The sequence below is a fragment of the Pleurodeles waltl genome, chromosome 5 (genome assembly GCF_031143425.1).
Source record: "Pleurodeles waltl isolate 20211129_DDA chromosome 5, aPleWal1.hap1.20221129, whole genome shotgun sequence".
NCBI classification, from domain to species: Eukaryota; Metazoa; Chordata; class Amphibia; order Caudata; family Salamandridae; genus Pleurodeles; species Pleurodeles waltl.
In genome coordinates this window covers 773,352,525-773,375,075 of record NC_090444.1, presented here as the reverse complement: position 1 = coordinate 773,375,075, position 22,551 = coordinate 773,352,525, and the positions used below count along the sequence as shown (strand labels likewise).

The 22,551-nt window shown below is 43.8% G+C and overlaps 1 protein-coding gene across 1 annotated transcript in view; it reads left to right on the top strand.

The window, feature by feature from the left end:
- POLR3F (RNA polymerase III subunit F) overlaps positions 1-22,551 on the top strand; it is a 188,302-nt gene that overhangs the window by 27,791 nt on the left and 137,960 nt on the right. The window contains exons 2-3 of the mRNA XM_069234734.1: positions 5,043-5,160; positions 9,681-9,748. Coding sequence (XP_069090835.1) covers positions 5,043-5,160; positions 9,681-9,748 — 186 coding nt within the window. The remainder of the gene's footprint in view (positions 1-5,042; positions 5,161-9,680; positions 9,749-22,551) is intronic.

Genomic DNA, 22,551 nt, shown 5'->3' with positions numbered 1-22,551 from the left:
TTGTTGTAAGGTTTCAGTATTCCTCTCTCATCTAGTCAGCTGCCCAATACCAAGCCAGTCAAATGGATCTGTCGGAAAACTTACTTTTCTAATAGGTTCCTCTCCAAGTTTGTAACTAAAAGTAGCACCTGAGTTTTATCTGTCAGACAAAACAGTTTCTGCCCCAATGGGCAGTTTTGAATGCTTTCCAAATGATAACAGTCTGGACAGACCCCTTATTCTCCTGGAAGTAATCATCCATGAAGATCTGTAAACAGCTTACCGTTTCCCAGTCATTTAGTTTGCACATTTCATTAGCACTCCACTTCTCCTGCACATCAATCATGACCTTTGGTGAATGATCAGAGACACTTATGGCTATAAATCAGTGATGATGCCTTCCATGTCAGGTGCCAAGAAGTAATCCGCCAAAGAGAAAGATTTGTGCAGTTCGGAGAAGTACAGGTATAGGCTCTCTCCTTTTTGCCTTATCCTCCAGATGTCACTTAGGCTATATGCTTGGGTGAGCTGTGCTAATACACTGTTCCTCAGTTCAACACCTATCCCTTATAACTAGGATGACCAGATGTCCCGGATTTGCCTGTATAGTCTCCGTTTTACAAGGACTGTCCCGGCATTCCGACACTTCCTTCTAAAACAAAAACATGTCCTGGTTTTTAAGACTGGGTCAGGTGACCCGGTACATTAATGACAGTGTTTTGCAGGCTCACTTTTCAACTGGCCGGCTCTCTAAAACTGTGAATAGAAGTTTACATGTTAGGACTGCCTGCTATGCTGCCTTGCCTCCTTCTAGCAGCACAGCAGTATTTTTAAGGATGTGTGAATTAGGGCTGCAGAGCCTGCAAGTCCAGCCTGGGCTCACTAGCAGTATGACCCTGGAGCTTTTGACAGAAAGGGGAGGGAAAGTTTCTTTTTGAAGAAAGAAAAATTGAGCACACTACTGAGAAAAGCCAAAGGGTAAAGTAGTGTTAAAGTTAGATGTGATAAAAAGACCAAGGCCGGATGCCAGTCCCTGCGGCCAACTCCTCTAACAACCCAACCCTGCGAGCAAGAGAGATTGAGAGAGAGCGATTTGGGCTTTGATTAATTATTATATACTTCGAATTAGATATTTCCGGACAAAGTGAAACTAAAAATGGTTTTGTCAATTAAAAATAGTGAGATCACCTTTCAGTATGTAAATACATTTTTAGTGTTGTAAAGAGACGAAAGCAGGAAATGACCACAGACTCAAAGCCTTAACCTTCAGTGTGCACGTCTGAGACCTTAACCATTAGGCCAGAAGTGTCTCTATATTGAGCAGTGTCCCGTAGCTATGACATTCGACCCACAAATGTTGAGGAGAAAAAGACTTCACTGTTTCATCACTAGAAATGTATAACAGTCAAAACACAAGAAAATAAATGGGCACACTTTCACGAAATACTAGGATTGGAACCTTCAACCTACTGACAGTCCAAGAGCTTTACCATTAGGCCAGAAGAGACCCTTGTGTGCTGACTGCTTAAACTTAAATAAAACATGTGCGCCAAACATCTTGCTAGTTTGACGCGTTCAAGTCATTGCATGGAGTGACCTTTGCAACAACAATCGCTTTCTCATTATGGGATGGAAGAAAGCAAGAGAGTGACAAGACCGTGGGGGGAGCCTCAAGGCCCCTGCTGTCCTAGCCGGCTCCCTGCATCGTGTGGGAGCCGATGTTGCTCCCACAATAAATAGAAGTTCCCTGCTTGCAGGAGCAATGTATTCATCTGTTTCCCTGCACGCATATTTACGTGTAGGGAAACAGATGAAAACTCAGGTTTCTGCATGTGAAAGCTGTTTGACAGCTGTCACTTGCAGAAAGTGGTGTTTGCTCTGACTTGCCAAGTCACAGGAAACAGCTATGTTCCTGGGGTGGGCACTCTGGGACATAGCAGGAGCCGGCCCTGGGGGGTGGCGGTCCCCAGGCCAACAAAGGCTCCTCTATTGGGGCCACCTGGCCCTCGACCAATGTAAAATAGTCCAGAGGAGGTGGTGGCCCCCAGGGCCTCCAACACTGTATTTTAATAGAGCCCTGGGGAGGTGGTGGCCCCTAGGGCTATGGGGGGGCCAGGTGCCCCCCCCCCCCACTGTTTAATTATAGCCCCATGGAGGTGGTGGCTCCTGGGGTTGCATGGGCACTTAGAGCCAGGGGAGATGGCGGTTCCCAGGGCTGTGGGGAGGCTGGGCAGGCTCCCGCATTACATTTGATTTGATTAAACCCCCGGGGAGGTGGTGGTCCCTGGGGCTGCACTGTATTTTATTACTGCCCCGGGGAAAAGGTGGCTCCGCACTATATTTAATTTGACACCTGGGAAGGTGGAGGTCCCCGGTCTGCAGGGGGCTGTGCAGCCACCCGAATTTAATTACACTTAAGCCTGGGGAGGTGGCGGTCCCCGGGTCTGCTGGGGGACCGGGTGGCCCCTCCACATTTAATTACACATAAGCCCCGAGAGGGTGGTGGGCTGTGGGAAGGGCGGGGGGCTGCACAGCCCGCCGCACTATATTTAATTTGAGCCCTGGGGAGGTGGCGGCCCCGCGGGCTGTGTGGAGGCCATACGCTTCCCCCAGCATTATATTTTAATAAAGCCACAGGGATGTGGGGGTCCCCAGGGCTGTGGGGGAGGGGGGGCTGCCCCAGAGTTAAGGGATCAGGTGGTCCCTACCCTGGCCCCATTTTTTTTTTTTATAATCTTTTTTTCCAGGGACTTGGCTTAAGCGGAGTCCCAACATGGCGGTCAACACTTCCTTGTTTAAGTGTTGGCAGCAAATCAGATCTCTGCATGAGGTCAGGAGGGTTTGCAAAGCCTTTGCTTATATATATATATGTATATATATATATATATATGGACCAGATTTACACCAAATAACAAAAAGGGTGCTCTCTGGACCAAGAGCTACCATTCTGCCAAATTTGGTGTAAACCTGTCCAGTGGTTCGGGTGATATCCCTGTTCAAAATCTCTACAGGAATTAACATGGGAAACACAACTTTTGTGACCCCTTTTCCCCCCTTTTTTCTCGTCCCCCTGCTTGACTGATGACCCCAAAACTTTCCAGAAAGCAGCTGATGTGAGCGTCCACCTTTTTTGGGAAAATTTTGTGAAGCTTCGTCAACCAGCACCAAATATATAGGCAAGTAAAAAAACACTTTTGATATAGAAACTAGTCCTAACTATAACTACCTAGTGGCGACTGCCACTAGGTAATATATATGATTTAATTTGATTTGATTACATACAGTGCACAATTGCTCCAAGGCGTCTTGACGCTGACATAGTTTGGGACCTATCTTTAACTATCCTGCCAGACAGTAGTAAAACTACAAATTGACCTTATGACATAGCAGTAAAAAAAAAAAAAAAAAAAAAAAAATATATATATATATATATATATATATATATTTATACGTTTCAAATGTGAGCCTAACTATAACATCCCTGTAACCATTTGAAACGTATAAAACCACTGAAATTCAGCAGCTATAGTTAGTTACTTGAAATAACTGTGAGTCGTGCCCTTAGGTAACTATAATTCACACCCCTGCCATGCATAGTATTTTCCTCAATAGTTTTGCTGCAAATATTATATCAATGATATCAAAGATGTCATGATTGTTGCAATATGTGGGATAATTAGCAGTGCATGGCGAGGGCTATCGATAATGTCCCTGTAACCTTTGTTTTTTAAAGTGAATTTCTATGTTTTTTAAATTATATTTCCTAACTATAACATCCCTGTAACCTTTTGGTTTTTTTTTTAATTGAATTCCTATGTTGTTTTTTCCAATGTATAGTCATTTTCATTACTATACGTTAATCCAACCACTGCTGCACACGCACACTCGGAAGCCAACCCCCTTTAAGCACCCAACCTTGCACTGTGCATGGCCTTCGCCCGGGCACAATAGGGGCTGTCCGCAAGAAAAGTAAGACGTCCGTACAAAACGGCAGTTTCAACATCAGTCAACCAAGTTTCATAACCCCTTACAGGCAATTTGCCGTTCATATGTGTGGCTCGGGAGAAGCCTGGATATTCCAGATTTGTTCAGATCGTCACTGTCCGAATTTCTTTCTGGTGCATTCCTTAATTGAGCTTTAAAGGTCCCCCTTTTACAGTCGAGGGGGATGTGGGTGGACATGTTCAGTTATATCTCTCTGTTGCTCACCATCGTGACCACAAAAACATATTTCCCTGTTGCACCACAGTGTTTTGAACCTAGTGTTGCACTTTTGTTGTTTGGTCACAAAAAGTAAAGATTTTGCCCTCAAAAAGCTAAAGACTCTTCCACGTCTCAATTTCCGAATGGATCAATCACTGGTGCTTTCTAAAAAGAAAAACAACTAAATACTAATAGTCCTACTCTGGCGCTCAGAGCACTTTTTTAGCATCCGAGTATTGCTTTCCATTTCGTACATTTGTACAGTTCATCTTGTACTAAACGACGCACGCTTCTTTGCAGACTAATCTAGTTATATGTATGAGTATGTAGACTTGGAGTTTGTATAATTTATTTATTTTCAGTTTTGCCAACTTCACACAGTTGGTTAAATAAAAACAAACCCCTGCAAAGAGGGGTTTGACGGTCAAAAACAACAAAATCTACTTTACTGTACTTTGGTGTTTCTCTGCTCAGTTTCCATATAGTTGTGTTATATTCTGTGTTGCGTGTGCAGCGAGTGGCACTTATTGGTCTGGTGTTTGTTTAATAAAATTGTGATAACTTTTTACTAATTCAAAGTTTAATATGATATACTAAATCAGGAAACATTTTTGCTGAAAAGATTACCTACGGTTTGTCACCTTCCCAAAACTTTGACAATGGAATTATAGTTTTACACACAACAGATCTAGTTTGCTATTCGGAAATGAGAGTGATAGATGCTACACTGTGTTTTACAACCAGCATATCTAACTTTCTGCTTCTTCTACTATTACCACAAATAGTAAATCAAATGTTTGTAGGAATCATGATGTTCTTATTTCACTGTACAATACTGTGTGACCTTTCTTTCATTTCAGGGTCATAGAATTATGCCAGCAGTTCCCCCACGGTATCACCGACCAGGTCATTCAGAATGAAATGCCTCATATCGAACCCCAGCAGAGAGCTATGGCCATCAACAGGCTACTTTCAATGGTAAGATGTTCATCACTGTCACATTACACAATATTTTATTTGTCCACGTTCTTTTGTTTGTGATGAATGATGTGCTCCAGTACTGCAGCAAGCCCTCGAGCAAGAAGCAATATAATCATCCAGTTTTGGTACACGTAGGGTACCCCAATTAAATTTTCTGATGTTTTGAGAAAAGGTGTTAATCTTCAGTTGTAAAGTGAAATGTTTTAGGTATTTGTCTGAAGATCACTCACTCAGTTAAATGTTGACCGAATGTCACAGCAGCCGATTTGAACAAAAATGTTTGTTTTATCACTAAGAACAATTCTTCACCAACTAAAGAAAGATCGGACTGCCCCCTTAGTCAACATTTTGTTTAGTCTTTATTAATAAATAAACTTCTTCCACAAGCCTGATGACAAGTAAATGTATTTATTAACTCTGTCGGGGAAAGTGTGATGGATTTTCTATATAGATTGCACAATCAATGTGAAGAGGCTATTTAAGCATAAAAAAGTTGAGAGCGGTGACTGTGAATTCAGAAAGGACGATGGTTCACTTAGTCTTCTTCTAGGTATCATCACAAACCTTTAGGCTCTGTAAATTTCTCCATCACTCCTTCCTGCGAGCTGCTACTAGGATTCAATCACCAGCCTAACTGGGTTGGACTGTACAAGTATAACTCCCACACCATTCTGTGCAGAATCAACAGACTGTATTAGTATCCTACTTCCTTAGACTTGTGTGGTTCTAACCTCTGGCGGTCCCCAATGATTTTTTCCTATGGATTTTTCAAGTATTTACTATTCTCCATACGTTGATTTTACAAATGAAGAGTGTTCTTGCTAAATAATGCTTGCACTGTTTGGCACAGTTAGGTTAATATACACATTCGACGATGTATATTTTCCCTACAGTACATGCTGAATTGAGTCATGCAAAGGTGGCTTGATCTTAGTGCTTATGAAATGCAGTGGATTCGGGATGCGGAGACTAAAGACCACCAAATCTGCTTATGTGCCGGACAAGCAGCTGTAGTGGGTGGGATTTTGGGAAGAAGCAAGTATTGGAAGTGATTCTTGTCTTCCGCACCTTTTTATCTGCATTCCCATAGGTTAAAGGCTAATTTGCTGGCACTGACTTGGACACTGAGATGTTAGTGATCTCCATGGATCAGAGAGCACTTCATTGGTTTGGGAAATATCCAAGACATCACACGAAGATGGATGAGGCTCAAGGCCCAGTTAAGCTGATGCCGTGCTTCTTGTGAATTGCCTGCATATCTAAACTTCTGTTACCCCCTACATTTATGCCATTTTTCTGTAAAAGGATGGTGATTCAGTGAACCCACTGAAGAACAAGCGTTAACAAAGCCATTAGGTCTGACTTGCATTTTCATTTAGGAGTTTACCTCTTGGCTTTGCCAAAGCTGAGAGATGAGCTGAATTGTATAGCCGCAGATGTGCTGTGGCAGGAGCAGGAAAGCTTCTGGGCACACTGTACCTTATCGGCAACCCAGCAGTCGAAGGTGATTGCTAGGGGCTAATGGAAGTCCTAGAGGAACGTCCCTCTGATGTCCCAGCATTTTTTGTTTGGTCGTAAAAGCAGCCACTGTGTTTTGCGGTCAATACAAATAACAAAAATGATTGCTTTTTACATAGATTTTTGTATGAGTTAAAACATTACATTCGACAGTTGATTGTTTTAGTGTAGTTTTCAGATGTAAATGAGAGCCGTACACATTCCAATGAATGCACCTACCAGCAGGATTAAGGGCTCTCCCCTGGCAGCCAATAGCATGACGTTGAGACTAAAATACTTCTCCCAGATGTGATTAACAAGCCAGCGGCTGAATGAGAACCGCCCACGCCGATCGGTGGTTTGAAACAGCCTGACCCAGATCCCAGTATCTGCATATCGAATACAAGAGGTTGAGTTCTCCTCTGACCTAAAAATAGCTTGCTACTGCATATTAAGCAACTTGCTCTTATTATCTAATATTTTCCTATTTATGGCCCTGTTGTTCATTCTCTTTCTCAGCTTCCTCTCTTCTTTCTCTTCTGAAAAGAACACTGCAGCTTAGTGTTCTAAAAATAAGTTTAACAAGTTATACTTCAACTTTTATTTTTTCCCTTAAATTTCATTTAATATATATATGTTACATAAGTAGATATGTAGCTGAGTTAAACCTTAAAATTACTGGTATAAGTCATATGTGGATACATACCCAGTCATCCCTTTTGTGTATGTTTGTTTAGGAGCAAAAGTGATGAGCGTCTGCACTGGTATTGGTTGGGCTGTAGGACTGGGTTGGAGTGCTCCTTGACATTCACTATATGTGTGTAATTAAAAACATCTGTGCTGACTGTTGGAAATGGTGCCTTCTTCCTCCGAGCTCAGCCACATAAACCTTTTGAAATGTATAACCTTTGGGTCCTACCATGGAGGCACGCCACTGCATTTAGCAGGTGCGAAAGATCAACAGACCGATATTGAAATGGGTAGGACGCCTGACAAGATGGTGCATTTGAGAGGTCAGCATGTCTGGGGTTGTCAGTCACATTTTGACATGCTTGTTGTTACTGACTGCCCAAGGCACTTCGAACTTGTAAATGAAATAGTCTGTCTGGAAATCATCCCATTTCCTGTTGGCAGGGACACCCCTTTCTGGGGCTAGTGTGCATATTATATACACATTTATAACAAGCAGTCAGTGAGTAGTTGCTCATAAAGTGAAAATGCCATGGTCCGTTCTAGAGTTCGAGCCTTTTAATTGATAGCAGAGTCAGGCATCCAGTCATGTGAATGCCTCCATGTGGAAGAATTGATTGGCATCGCTGCTGAAATCTGTGCCTGCTACCTTCGAGAAAAGCAACCACTACAGCAGCATTGGGGTGTTGTTGGTAGTTGGCTGGGGATTTCATTTACTTTTAAGTCTTTCACAATTTGTTGCAGAGCACACTCAAGCAAGATGTGAATGTTCTATTAAATCTTAAATATGTGTAACTTTTTCTCTAAAAGAGATTCACGGCCAAGAGAATATGCAATGCACCACATGTTCCTTAACCAGTTTATATTCACCCTGTAGCCGGTTGGAGGAGCTGAATTTCATATCTGAGACTCACTGCTATTTGGGTAAATGAAGGTGATGGTAAACTCTTTCAATTTGGAAGATAGCACAGAAGGGATTTCCAAATCTCCGCATTGACATCAGGAGAACTCGTACTTTGCGATAGAAGACATGAGAGCAGTTTTAGATTTGCGCTGTGCTTTTCAGGTTGGCATTTTGTGTTCAGGAAAGAGGATGATATTTTCGGCTAGTATCACTTAATAAGAAGTTTGTAGACCACATTTGACCTGTAACACTGGCCATAGCAGCCATATTGTAGTCTGTAAAACTCACTAGCTGTTTATAGCAGTACAGACTATGGCTCTCCGCTTTTCTGTCAAATAAGGGCACAGGGAATGCTAGATTTGATAAACCTACTCCTGACACCAGAACCCTTTTTGATCCACGGGTGTAAGTAAAGCTGGAGGATGAGTTTCTTTTTAGTTCTTCAAAAATACATTTTTTCAAAGTTGTACTGCACTGCAAAAAAATAAACAGTTTGTGATTCTGGCAAAGAAAGCCTAACAAAAACAAAGATGATGAATTAAAGGTTATACATTGATAAGAAAAGCATCCAACTCAAAATAACAAAACCGTGTAAGATAAAATGGAAAGAAGCAGTTTGGCATGAAAAGAAAAGCATCCTACTAAAAGTAACAAAACTGTTTGTGTAAGATAAAATGGCAAGAAGCATCTTGGCGTGACTGGCTGTATAAGAATATAGAGAGGACACTAAGGACAAGAGAATGATAGTCTTGGCATCGCACGCCATGGGCTGCTTGGCATGTGTCTTGCTCATGCCTAATGTATAAACTCTGAAAGGGAAGGAGGACCCAGCATTAAAGACTGGTCATAACAAACTCAACAAAAAATCGTTTGTGGGAGACCCGTCATAAAGTGGGTATATATCATGTCATAACTGTGTTCAGCACAATTGCTTATATATTGGAAAATATGCTGATAGCATATGGAGTATCTAAAGGTACTTATAGTTGGGAAAAAGGTTTTCATGGTGTGGGAAATGTATTTTTATGATAGTATGCAAAAAGTGTTTAATGATTAATACCAACTAGGCAATCCTCATTGGTATACCCCTTTAGTGTACAACCACGTTACACACCTTCTCATCCATCCAGGTCTATTCCATAACTCCCTTAGTGACTCATTTATGAAATATTGGCTTAAAGGTCAAACAGTGCGTCCTGATGATAATATGTTTGATATATAAAAAAAATATATATATATTTTACACTAGGTATTAGAGAATAGCTGTTAAGCATGTAAAGTGTCATCACTTGTCTCCCCAGTCCTTCCACTTCTTATTTACATCTGGGCAATAAAGAAACATTATTTAAAATTTACACTTTCTATAATTGACGTAAAAACTGTTGGTAATTAATTTGAAAATTGACATCTGTTTTATTTTTAACAGGGACAGTTAGACCTTCTCAGAAGTACTGCCGGCCTTCTATATAGGCTGAAAGATGCTCAGGCAGCTGGGTAAGCAAATAGAAAATTGTTTTTCTTTCCCTGAAAGAACTGTGTGTTCTTTTAAATTCTTTATTTATTTTGTTTTATGTTCATTTTCTCTTCACCTATTCACAATGTTCATTATTTCAGATCGCATATACCATTTTAAGAAATACTCCTTTATCAGTCTTACATTCTAGTTCCGTCTTGTTTTTGTTTTTGTTTTTGTTTTTTGTCTTATTTACTGTAGCATGTTTCTGGAACACACATCTAATTGATTCTTGCCAGGAAAGTCTCTAAGTGTGTATCTATGGTCTAAAATCTAGAACACAGTCTGGGTGTAATTTCCACTCTCAGAATGAAACAGAGGTGCTCCCCCCTCCTCCCTCTGGCCTCTCTGTGGTACATCTGCATAGCTTGACACAGAGCTCCTGACTTGAAGGCACTGGTTTTCAGTTTGACATCAGCGCCCCTGGTGAAAAAACAGAGTTACTGTGGCTCAAAGGTTGGCCCTTACCAAGCAATGTGTGGCTGATCACTCTGGTTATCTGCTGAAACCCATCATTCATTTTTTTGCGATGGGTAGCAACGCATCATGCCAGTTGCACAAGCATGTGCTTTGGACATTTGAAGTATGCAGGACTACCACACAGTGGGCCCATTTCAAAGGAAATGGGATCCCATAGCAGAGCTGAAGCACAGCTCGTTCCTTCTGATATCTTAGAGATGTGTGAGATCCATTCCTTCTTCCATGGCTGGCAAAGAGCAGCTTTCAGAAAGATTTATGCACGATGCAGTATGTATGCATAGTAGGAGTGCAGCACAGATGTGTGTTGTTTCTTGTGTTAAATGTCATTCAGTTTTAGATACCCACATGCTAAGTGCTGAATAACAAACCTATTTGTATTCAGAGTGTGCAGCCACTGTCTTGATGAAAGCTGGTGCTGTAAAAACAGTTATTGCTGTTCTCCAATTAAAGATCCTTGGGAGAGTGAATGACCGAGTCAGGTCGATGCAGTGGGCACGTTAAAACACTAACACACCTTTCATGTTCAAAAGATTGAAAATGGCTGATCCTGTTTTTTTTTTTTTTTTTTAATGTTATTTTAATTCACGACCAGCAAACTAATAGTTTCTTCTGACCATGGATTGTTGGTATGCATCCTCATAAGTTTCTTTCAGTGCTTGTGCTTTATCATCTGTGAGGTTTGCATGGTGTCTTTTGCCTCCTGCTACTGTAACTTGCAGACAAGAAAGGAAAATGCTTTTGCAAGATTCAGCTAATTAGCTTTGAGAAACAGTACTGAGGGTGGGAGTGGCAGTAGCATTGTCCAGTGTAAAATATCCATTAGGATGGTCAAGTTAACCAGATACACCACGATTCTGGGCATGAATTGACTGGATATGACATTTTTGAGTTGAAACGTCAAGCAGACATAGACAATGACATTAAATGACTGCCTTCATTGTCTGAGGTTTGCATACATTAGCATAATTAATTACTGTGGCCTTTGACGTAGCAGTCTATACCCAACATTGGGATTCTTGTATAGATGGTTAATGTATTGAGGTGTGCCACATTAGCTGGGTTTTACATTTAGAAAAGGCAAATGTGTGAGGGACCCGAACAAAGCTCCTCAATGGCGAGTCACAGACCCTCCTTTGGAAACCAAAGGGGTTGCATTTATTAATTTGTGTCATTGTATGCTCTCTGTTCCTGCAACCCGATTTACTGTTAGTTCAGAAACAAAACTTCTACACCTTGTGCTTAATTTGGGATAAGGGCAATTTAATTTGATGCTGTAAGGTGTTCAGTTTTTACAAAGAAGTAAATCCTAGTCTCTGGGACCTAACACTTCCCACAGAAGTTGAGTGTGAGAGGGTCTAGTAGCAGAAGCAGTCTGTGCGTGACTCACAATAATATTTATTAATGCGAACTCGAGAGGAGCCACGGGTCTGGGAGAACAGTAAGTACTAACTGTCATTGAAACTGGCACTGCTGGGGACAGTGCCATGTTTTGGTAGAATAAAATGCCTTGTTGATCATTGCTTCTATTTCAGCTTTTACTAGTGGCATTAGAGGAGGGTTTTATTGTAATAGGTTCAATCAAAGCATACATTTACAGCGATATAACTGGGCACCAAAACTTGACCTTTCTGTTCATCTAGATTTTAAAATGTCCGAAGTGAAGCATTTACTTATAAATAAATGAATAGAAGTTAGCAATAAAAAATCCAGGCTCAACCAGGAACTTTAATGCATGGTTCACCTCCTTAGGGCACTAGTAACATTAAGCTAAATCTGCAGCCTTAAAGTTGCACAGAATTCAGAGAAAGTTATACTATTCCATGACTACTAGAAGCCTGACCAACGTTTGGTCCTATATTAAAAGTTAATAAAATTATATTTTTGAAAAAAGTACCAAGGTCATTTTGGTGGCTGAAATTTTGGCACGTAAAAAAAATATTTTGTTGGCACTCTCTCTTAACTACAGTTAAATTTACTAAGAGTTTGAAAATTAGATTGATCGAGTTAAGTCTAGTCTGTGGTTGAAGGAAAGCAAGTAGATATGTCTTTGTAATATAATTAATGCTGCCAGTTATTTTTGAGCACTGAAATCTCAAAGGGATCTTTGCTGTTCAATGATCCTTACTAGAAACATTATTAGTTGTACAGCTTTTGAATAATCGCAACTGGGAACTATATCGCATCACTCTTGCTAAAAGGTTAGTTTGGGCACATGAATGGTTGGTATTTGAAATTGTCTTATCTTTTTTAATAAAGTTTTCTTAACTGAAGCTGTCACCTCATTTTTTTTAATTTGCAAGGACTACTCTTTTAAGGATGACCCATCACATGTGGTGCAAAAACGTTGCCTTAGACGGATGATGGATTTACTTTTTGGCCAAAAGTTTTACATGTCAGGAAGCCTAAATCCCCTTGGCGTGTGTCCGTTGCTAAGAAGTTAACCTAACCTAGTTATAACTATTGGAGCTTTAAAGCCCAGACACCACCAACTCTAAACTCAAAATATTTGCCAAACCCTGGGATAGAAGTTATAGCATGCTTTTTATTACCATGAAAGTCAATTAGAGTAAACTTGGAAGTACATCTATAAACACAACACCCCCTGTACTTCCTGCATAGTCTACTGTTGCAGTGTATTGCTGGTGTTGGTATGCTGAAACCCACACAGCGATGAGTACAACTTCACACTGCTACCCACCCACTGGAAGGGCAGTTGTGTGAGGGCACACCATAGTTGCAGATCAGCTTCACGACCCTCATGTATACAGTGCAGACTTTTCTAGATAAAACACTTTCAACTGTCTTTTTGAGAGCTTAGTCGTTGTCAGAAATTGGATTAATATTTGGTGTGGTTGACTACCCACCTCAAAAGGGTAATCACACTCTTTCTCAGTGTGAACCCTCAAATACACTAAATTAACCTGAGCTTAACAACTTGATAGCTATGGCACAGAGTACAAAGGCTTAACTTAGGGCACTATATAAAGTATTATGCAGTACAATATTAGTAATAAAGTCAAAATGCAAAACAATAAAATGTTCAACCAGAGTTGGAAAAAGAGTCAAATTTAATACACAAAATGATACAAGTCTAATAAGTAGAACCAGAGATTTATTTTTATAAGTTTTAAGTAGAAATAGTGCCAAGAAGCACAAAGTGCCAAGGAAAGTCAATGGCTGCAGTAGACCCAAATCTAGGCGGGATATGAGGCTAGCTGTGATGGAATGGATGTCTGATATACCAACCAGATTAGTTCTGGTCAAATATTTTACCCCTTAACCTCATCTTGTAAGTTCCAGCCCACCATAGGAGAACATTTCTAAAGCCCAAGTGGACCTCAGGGAAGGCACATAGACACTGACAGGGTGTCAGGCAAAGAGAGGCCAACAGCAGGGTCTTCTCCAGATCTAGTTGCAACTGGTCAGCTGGGCATATCCTCAAAAAGGCATACTGCAGCTTGTTGTGTCACTGTAGCTTGAACAGGAGGCCAGCCTTATGACTCTTAGTGTCCACTTAATTTTCCTGGATACAAGAGTAGGCTATCCAGTGCTTTAGGGTTTCTGTCATAGACAGCAGGTCTAGTCCTCTTCTAATCTTCCAGAGGTCCCGGAGTGCTATGAAGTGGGTCCCTGGAGATTGCACATTTGTGTCTTGCACGATCTAGTGGGTGGGAATTACTCTGTTGCACACCTGAACCAATGGGGTAAAAGTTCATCTGGCCAACCCTACCTCCTTTGGAGTTTTTCAAGATGGTGAAAGCAATCAGTCCTCCAAACTTGGGCTTTGAGGCTTGGGCGACCATGCAGGGAGTGTACTTAACACTAAAATCCAGTTTGAAACAGTCACTGCACCCACAATAAACTCCAGAGACTGAAGTCCGATTGGACAAAAGCAGGGGCTTTCAGCAACCAGACAGTGGATACACGAGAATTGTCTTGGCATCCTGCTTTCCTCCTTCCAATTGCACCCCAAGTGTTATATGTAAAGCGAAGAAACAGAAATCCTAGAGAACAAAAGCAGGGTTCTCCAGCAACCAGACAGTGGATCCACAAGAATTGTATAGGCATCCCTTTCTCTACCTTTCAAGTGAGCCCCACGTTTTAAATGTAAATCCAGCAGACCTGTCAAGCAGTAGTTGAGACTTGAGTAGGATTGGACACTGTAGTGTCAAAAAAGGATGCTCACAGCTCTCACCATGAATGTTCTGTGAGGTTTAGAAAATTAATCTACGCTCATTCAGAGCAGCCTATTTTTTGTTCCTGGGAGACTTTTCACACCTGTGGGAAAATGGGGTGTATTATATGGTGTGGTTATGAGACCTTACCGTGTAATATAATATCTAACCTTCTAGGATTTAGTTTTTTAAGCCTTAACTCTACACTGGGTAGCTGTGGCTTTGTGCAGTCACGCTTCAACAAAGGAGGACGTGTAAAGCATTTTAACAGCACCAAAACAACTGACAAGGAAAGAAACACAACTCTCAAATCTAACACCAATTTATAAATATAGCTCACATTTTAATGAATCTTTTGATACTAAAAGGGAAAACATCCACCTGAGGGTTCCAAATATATAGGTTTTACCAGGAGCACTAAAGTAAGAATTTTCACATAACTGTGGACAAGCATTGGCAAGCTCATTGAATTTGACAGAAAACGTTTCAAGAAAAGTTTGGTGGAAGTGGAATGTGGTTACTTAGAGTTACTTTGAGCAACCAACTCTTGCAGGGAGCCAGTCAAGGGGACCAGCTGGGTCAGAAGGAACAGTTACTTCGACAAGAAAAGCAGTTGTCAGTTCCAATGTCAATGGTCCCTTGCTGTTTGCTTCTTTGAAGTAATCCTGATGGAAAGGATAACAGATGCTGAAGATGAACAAAGATGGGGACGGTGATCAAGGATGCTGATGATGCTGTGTGGTAGACTGGGATCTTCCTGGGGCCACAATCCTGGTGGGGCGACTTTGGCTACAGCGGTCAACGTCACTTGAAGTCCCCTTTTGTCGAGCCAAAAGTCCAGTCGACACTGGACCACTGGTCACCAGGCATACCAAACTGAGCGGTTTCCCTCGTTTGCTGGTAACTCTCCTTTTGGGTGGCCAAGCAGGACTCCGACTAACTCTCCTGAGTCCAGCAGACTCTGGTGCAGCTTCTGAGCGTCAGGTCTTGGTCAACCGGGCTGCACTGAGGAGTGACAATCCGGTAATCTGGGCTAGCAACTCACCCAAGCAGGCTTCCTCTGCTTTTGTGGCCCTGTGATATGAACAGGAAGTCAGCCAACTGACTTGTGAAGTCTCTGCTTCTGGCTGGGCTTAGGGACGGCTTCTTCACGAGCAGGGCACAGCAGACAGTTGTTTCCTTTGCTAGCCCAAGGAGCAGAAGGTACAGTCCAGCTTCGATGCAGCCTCTTCTTTGCTGGTTCCAGGGTCAGCAGGCCAGTCCATCTTTGGTCTTCTTCACTAATCAAGCAGGATCTGAGTTCTGGGTGCCAGGTGTGCACTTTTTATGCCCAGAAAGTGCCCTTAAGGAAGGTCACATTTACTAACCAATGGGGTACTAGGTTCCCTCCCACCTGATGACACCTTCCTATGAAGTGTGACATCTAGTTATCCCAGGGTACTCTATTCTGCCCAATCCCAAGATGTTGGGACCCCTCTTTTGGTGTGTGCAGCTTGGTAGCCCACCCTAGAGGTGTGGTTACCTGGGTGCTACATGTCCATAGGAAAAAAACAATTTGGTTCTCCTCTGTTTCCCTGTTGCAAAAAGTCTATCCAAACAAAAGAGCAACCCCTCTCTAGTGAGTTAATCATGTGCCCTTTAAAGGCGGCTTCCCTTTTGAAGCTTGCCTTTTGGGCTAACACTCCATGTGACTCCCATCCAGGAGGAGGTAACACCTCCAGTGACAAGCCTGTATTGTAACGTGTCCTCTGAGCTGTTGAATCGTCTCCACAGATAGGCAGAAAGCTGACTCGTGGCAAGCTTCAGCAAATGACCACTGGAAAACTGGGCAACAGAGTGAAAACCTTCTAAAAGTTGCATGTGGTAACACAGTACATTAATTTTGACTTGGGCATCAAGTCAGGCTTCATGTAAGAAGTTGTTTGATGCCTTAAAATATCAACTTCGGTAGTCCCATTCAGAAGTTAGCGCAGCTGAGGTGCCATCCTGTAATTCTGTACTAGCCAATGGGGCTACCAGTGTGTCCCTAGTAGAAATAGCAATTGTGGATTTTTACTGGCAGAACAAGTTATTGTTCTACTTTTTAGGGTCGAGCCTGAGATAGCATGCACTAGTACATGCATCTTGCTTGCAAGGCACTCTTGTAAATAGAGAAGGACTTGGAGCCCGCCTGTTCACCATTTGTTGGCTTGCCTACCACTCTTCTTTACAGCCTGGCAATTGATCACTGCAGGCCTAGCGTCATTTCCGTCCTGTCCATGGAGCAGGGACCAAACTGATTGATTCAGCTTAATCAGTGCCACTCTTCTGCTCCTGAAGTGATTGAGGTACTGTTTTGTTCCTTTTAAATTCTAGTGACCGACAAACTGAAGGCGTGTGACTGGAAACAATGTGCCCAGCAGGACAAAGAAAATTGCAAAGTTTTATTTTCTATACTGTTTTTCTTTTAATTTGCCAAATCTTATTTTCTTACTTGGCACTCATGTTTTCTTTTGTAGATGCTTATGGGCGATGTTCTCAAAAGACGACAATTATCTTGTTCTAAATATTGCAAAGTTACATTGTTTCTTTCTTATGTGTAATTCTGCTTTAGCACATAATCGTGCAGTATACCCTGGTCCACCCCACTCCAGTGCAATCCACCCCGTCTCACAGCATAACAGCCCATCCACTCAGTCCAGTCCACCCCACTCAATCCAATCCAGCCCGACTAATCCAATCCAACCCACTCAAATCCAAACCATTCCAATTCAGACCTCTCACCCCACCCCAATCCAATCTATCACCCACTAATCCTCCCTACCCTCCCCACTCCAATCTGCCCCAATCCAGTCAGCAACAATCTGACCCACTCCATTCCAAAACGACCATCCCCCCCTCCACTCTGCCCCCCTCCACCCTCCCCTTTTGCACTCTTCCCCTCTTCCACTATGCCCCACTAGAATCCAAAAGTCTGCCCTACTCCGATCTGTCCAACTCCAATCCAAAATAAAATGGCACAGTCCAATCCAAAACAATCTGTCCCACTCCAGTCTGCCTAAAAAAGCCCCGACTACTTTACAACCATGACTGAGTCAGCATGTCCTTCATAGGAGCTCAACCTGGGCCCCTACAAAAATCTTAAATCGGTCCAGCTTAAGGCCTCTGCCAAGCATGGACACTTGCCATGGGGGATGTCTAAGTCCACTAAACCACATTAGTAAGAAGTGCTTGCGGAAAATGATAGAACCTTGGCAGGGAAAGAAACACCTAATTAGAATGGGGAAGATGATACTGAAGAGGATGATGATTCCCCCAGCAACCCTACTGACAACACTGGAATCCCTTCTGATAGTACCCCAGAAGAAGTAGACAGTGAAGATGCTGATTGACAAAAACTATCCAAGACTCTAGATCTAGAGGCTAAACTCGTGGTTATAGAAAATGAAAGAGCAGATCTGGGGCTAGGGCACATCTCTGGTGGCAGCAAAATTATAAACGGGGAGCAAGGTAAAGCCTTTGACCCTAAGATCCCCAAAGGATTTGTCACAAAATATACAGAGAGTGATGATATCACCAAATGGTTTACAGCCTTTGAGAGGGCTTGTAAAATGAGGAAACTCAATCAGAAGTATTGGGGATCTCTACTCTGGGAGCTGTTTTCAGGGAAGTGCAGCAATAAGTTCCTGGCACTGGCTGAGACAGATGCTGAGCCTTATGATCACGTGAAGGGTACCCTGATTGAGGGCTTTGGATTTACCACTGAGGAGTACAGTATCAAGTTCAGGGAAACTCGCAAAACCCCCGAGTCAGACCTGGGTAGATTTTGTTGACTTCAGTCAGAACTCCAGGTGGCTGGTTAAAAGGTAATCAGGTGCAAGACTGACAGGCTTCATTACCGATTATGAAAAAGCATCTGTTAAGTGACAGTTTTTCCAAAATAATTGCATCAGTCCTTGGTAGACCTCCCCTAATTTCTCCACAAGAATTGGGAAAGAAGGCAGATCATTGGGTCAAAATTAGAGTAGCTAAGATAGCCCCCTCCCCACCCCCAGGGCAATGATGAGGACCAGTCTAAAGATAAAAGCAAATAGTCTTCTAAAGGCTCCCAACAACCTGTTCAGGAGGGTGGGTACGAGAAAAGACACAGACCGTGGGTGGGCACCAAGGTAAGAACTGGGATCCCAAGAAAGCTTAGTGCTTTAAATGCAAAACCAATGGGCACTGAACTGGAGACCCTATCGGTCCCAAAAAGAATCCCGCTAGTGCACCTGAAGTTCCCAATGTATAGGTAAGTCTCCCGATGGGGTCCAAGGTGTGCCCTGACTGTGTCAGAGAGCACACAGAAGCAGCTTTAGTCTCTGAGGGGGGTTGGATGTAGTTGGCCTGGCTGTGTGGCACATTAACATAGGAAAATAAAGACAACAGCTTCATATAAATGAGATCAGAGTTGAAGCACCGAGGAATACAGGTGCTAATGTCACCATGGTGACTGAAATACTGATATACCCAAGACAGTATCTGGCTGGTGAGACATTCACAGTCATCAGTGCTGACAACCAAACTAGGGTCCATCCCATGGCAATGGTGTCCTTCGAATGGGGAGGGCTGCTGTCCGAAAGAAGGTGGTGATATATTCTGCAATTTCTGTAGCCTGCCTGTTTGGAAATAATCTGGAGCCCTCGGCCTGGGCTGAGGTTGAAAGAAAAATCCATGCAGCCATGCTGAGTAAACCTGGATGAGTGTGGGGTAAAAAAAAAAAAAAAAGAGCACAGAACAAAGCCCAGGGAGGGAAAAGGTTAAGCCAGCTTCTGATGAGCCACAAGCTCATGTCCCCTCTCAGTGGGAGACCTATCAGTCCCAGAGGGAACCGAGCCCCACGAACTCGCCCCTTACATGGCAGAGCTCCTGGGCCCAGGGGTACCCTCTAGGGAAAAGCTGTACCAGGCACAGAGGACCTATCCTACTCCTGAGAGCCTAAGACAGAAAGCCGCTGACCAGGAAAAGGGAGATGTCAGTGGCTCCCACCGAACCTATTGGAAGGAGAGACTCCTGTACACCGAGGCTAGAAACCCCCATACCTGGTGCTACAAGGAGAGTGGTAGCACCTCAGAAGTATGGAGAGTTCTTACTCTCCCTCTCTTTAGCTCTTGATATCCCCTTAGCTGGATATCTTGGCCAGAACAAAACTTGGAGTAGGTTAGTGTAGGAAGTTGGCTCTGTATGTGCTATTTCAAAGTAAGGAATAGCATGCACAGAGTCCAAGGGTTCCCCTTAGAGGTAAGATAGTGGCAAAAAGAGATAATACTAATGCTCTATTTTGTGGTAGTGTGGTCGAGCAGTAGGCTTATCCAAGGAGTAGTGTTAAGCATTTGTTGTACATACACATAGACAATAAATGAGGTACACACACTCAGAGACAAATCCAGCCAATAGGTTTTTGTATAGAAAAATATATTTTCTTAGTTTATTTTAAGAACCACAGGTTCAAATTCTACATGTAATATCTCATTCGAAAGGTATTGCAGGTAAGTACTTTAGGAACTTCAAATCATCAAAATTGCATGTATACTTTTCAAGTTATTCACAAATAGCTGTTTTAAAAGTGGACACAGTGCAATTTTCACAGTTCCTAGGGGAGGTAAGTATTTGTTAGGTTAACCAGGTAAGTAAGACACTTACAGGGCTTAGTTCTTGGTCCAAGGTAGCCCACCGTTGGGGGTTCAGAGCAACCCCAAAGTCGCCACACCAGCAGCTCAGGGCCGGTCAGGTGCAGAGTTCAACGTGGTGCCCAAAACACATAGGCTAGAATGGAGAGAAGGGGGTGCCCCGGTTCCGGTCTGCTTGCAGGTAAGTACCCGCGTCTTCGGAGGGCAGACCAGGGGGGTTTTGTAGGGCACCGGGGGGGACACAAGCCCACACAGAAATTTCACCCTCAGCGGCGCGGGGGCGGCCGGGTGCAGTGTAGAAACAAGCGTCGGGTTCGTAATGGAAGTCAATGGGAGATCTCGGGATCTCTTCAGCGCTGCAGGTAGGCAAGGGGGGGGTTCCTCGGGGAAACCTCCACTTGGGCAAGGGAGAGGGACTCCTGGGGGTCACTTCTCCAGTGAAAGTCCGGTCCTTCAGGTCCTGGGGGCTGCGGGTGCAGGGTCTCTCCCAGGTGTCGGGATTTTGGATTCCAAGAGTCGCGGTCAGGGGAAGCCTCGGGATTCCCTCTGCAGGCGGCGCTGTGGGGGCTCAGGGGGGACAGGTTTTGGTACTCACAGTATCAGAGTAGTCCTGGGGTCCCTCCTGAGGTGTCGGATCTTCACCAGCCGAGTCGGGGTCGCCGGGTGCAGTGTTGCAAGTCTCACGCTTCTTGCGGGGAGCTTGCAGGGTTCTTTAAAGCTGCTGGAAACAAAGTTGCAGCTTTTCTTGGAGCAGGTCCGCTGTCCTCAGGAGTTTCTTGTCTTTTCGAAGCAGGGGCAGTCCTCAGAGGATGTCGAGGTCGCTGGTCCCTTTGGAAGGCGTCGCTGGAGCAGGATCTTTGGAAGGCAGGAGACAGGCCGGTGAGTTTCTGAAGCCAAGGCAGTTGTCGTCTTCTGGTCTTCCGCTGCAGGGGTTTTCAGCTAGGCAGTCCTTCTTCTTGTAGTTGCAGGAATCTAATTTTCTAGGGTTCAGGGTAGCCCTTAAATACTAAATTTAAGGGCGTGTTTAGGTCTGGGGGGTTAGTAGCCAATGGCTACTAGCCCTGAGAGTGGGTACACCCTCTTTGTGCCTCCTCCCAAGGGGAGGGGGTCACAATCCTAACCCTATTGGGGGAATCCTCCATCTGCAAGATGGAGGATTTCTAAAAGTTAGAGTCACTTCAGCTCAGGACACCTTAGGGGCTGTCCTGACTGGCCAGTGACTCCTCCTTGTTTTTCTCATTATTTTCTCCGGCCTTGCCGCCAAAAGTGGGGCCTGGCCGGAGGGGGCGGGCAACTCCACTAGCTGGAGTGTCCTGCTGGGTTGGCACAAAGGAGGTGAGCCTTTGAGGCTCACCGCCAGGTGTGACAATTCCTGCCTGGGGGAGGTGTTAGCATCTCCACCCAGTGCAGGCTTTGTTACTGGCCTCAGAGTGACAAAGGCACTCTCTCCATGGGGCCAGCAACATGTCTCGGTTTGTGGCAGGCTGCTAAAACTAGTCAGCCTACACAGATAGTCGGTTAAGTTTCAGGGGGCACCTCTAAGGTGCCCTCTGGGGTGTATTTTACAATAAAATGTACACTGGCATCAGTGTGCATTTATTGTGCTGAGAAGTTTGATACCAAACTTCCCAGTTTTCAGTGTAGCCATTATGGTGCTGTGGAGTTCGTGTTTGACAGGCTCCCAGACCATATACTCTTATGGCTACCCTGCACTTACAATGTCTAAGGTTTTGTTTAGACACTGTAGGGGTACTATGCTCATGCACTGGTACCCTCACCTATGGTATAGTGCACCCTGCCTTAGGGCTGTAAGGCCTGCTAGAGGGGTGTCTTACCTATACTGCATAGGCAGTGAGAGGCTGGCATGGCACCCTGAGGGGAGTGCCATGTCGACTTACTCATTTTGTTCTCACTAGCACCCACAGGCTTGTAAGCCGTGTGTCTGTGCTGAGTGAGGGGTCTCTAGGGTGGCATAAGACATGCTGCAGCCCTTAGAGACCTTCCTTGGCATCAGGGCCCTTGGTACTAGAAGTACCAGTTACAAGGGACTTATCTGAATGCCAGGGTGTGCCAATTGTGGATACAATGGTACATTTTAGGTGAAGGAACACTGGTGCTGGGGCCTGGTTAGCAGGGTCCCAGCACTCTTCTCAGTCAAGTCAGCATCAGTATCAGGCAAAAAGTGGGGGGTAACTGCAACAGGGAGCCATTTCTTTACACAAGCCCCCCCCAGCCCACAGGCCAGGAGACTCAGCCCAAGCTGGGAGAGTCTTCCTAGTCTGTCAGGCGAGGAAGAGTAGGAGAAATAGGCTGGTTAGTTGCAGGGCCTACTCTGCCTTACATCCTTCTGTTCAGGTCATTCCCTTTGGGGAACTGACCTACTTCCACAGTGATAGGACCTAGTCTGAATTGCCTCTTGTCTGCCTCTTCAATGTCTCCACCCATTCTTTCTATCTTGGTCCTAGAGGTATCCACCTCTGC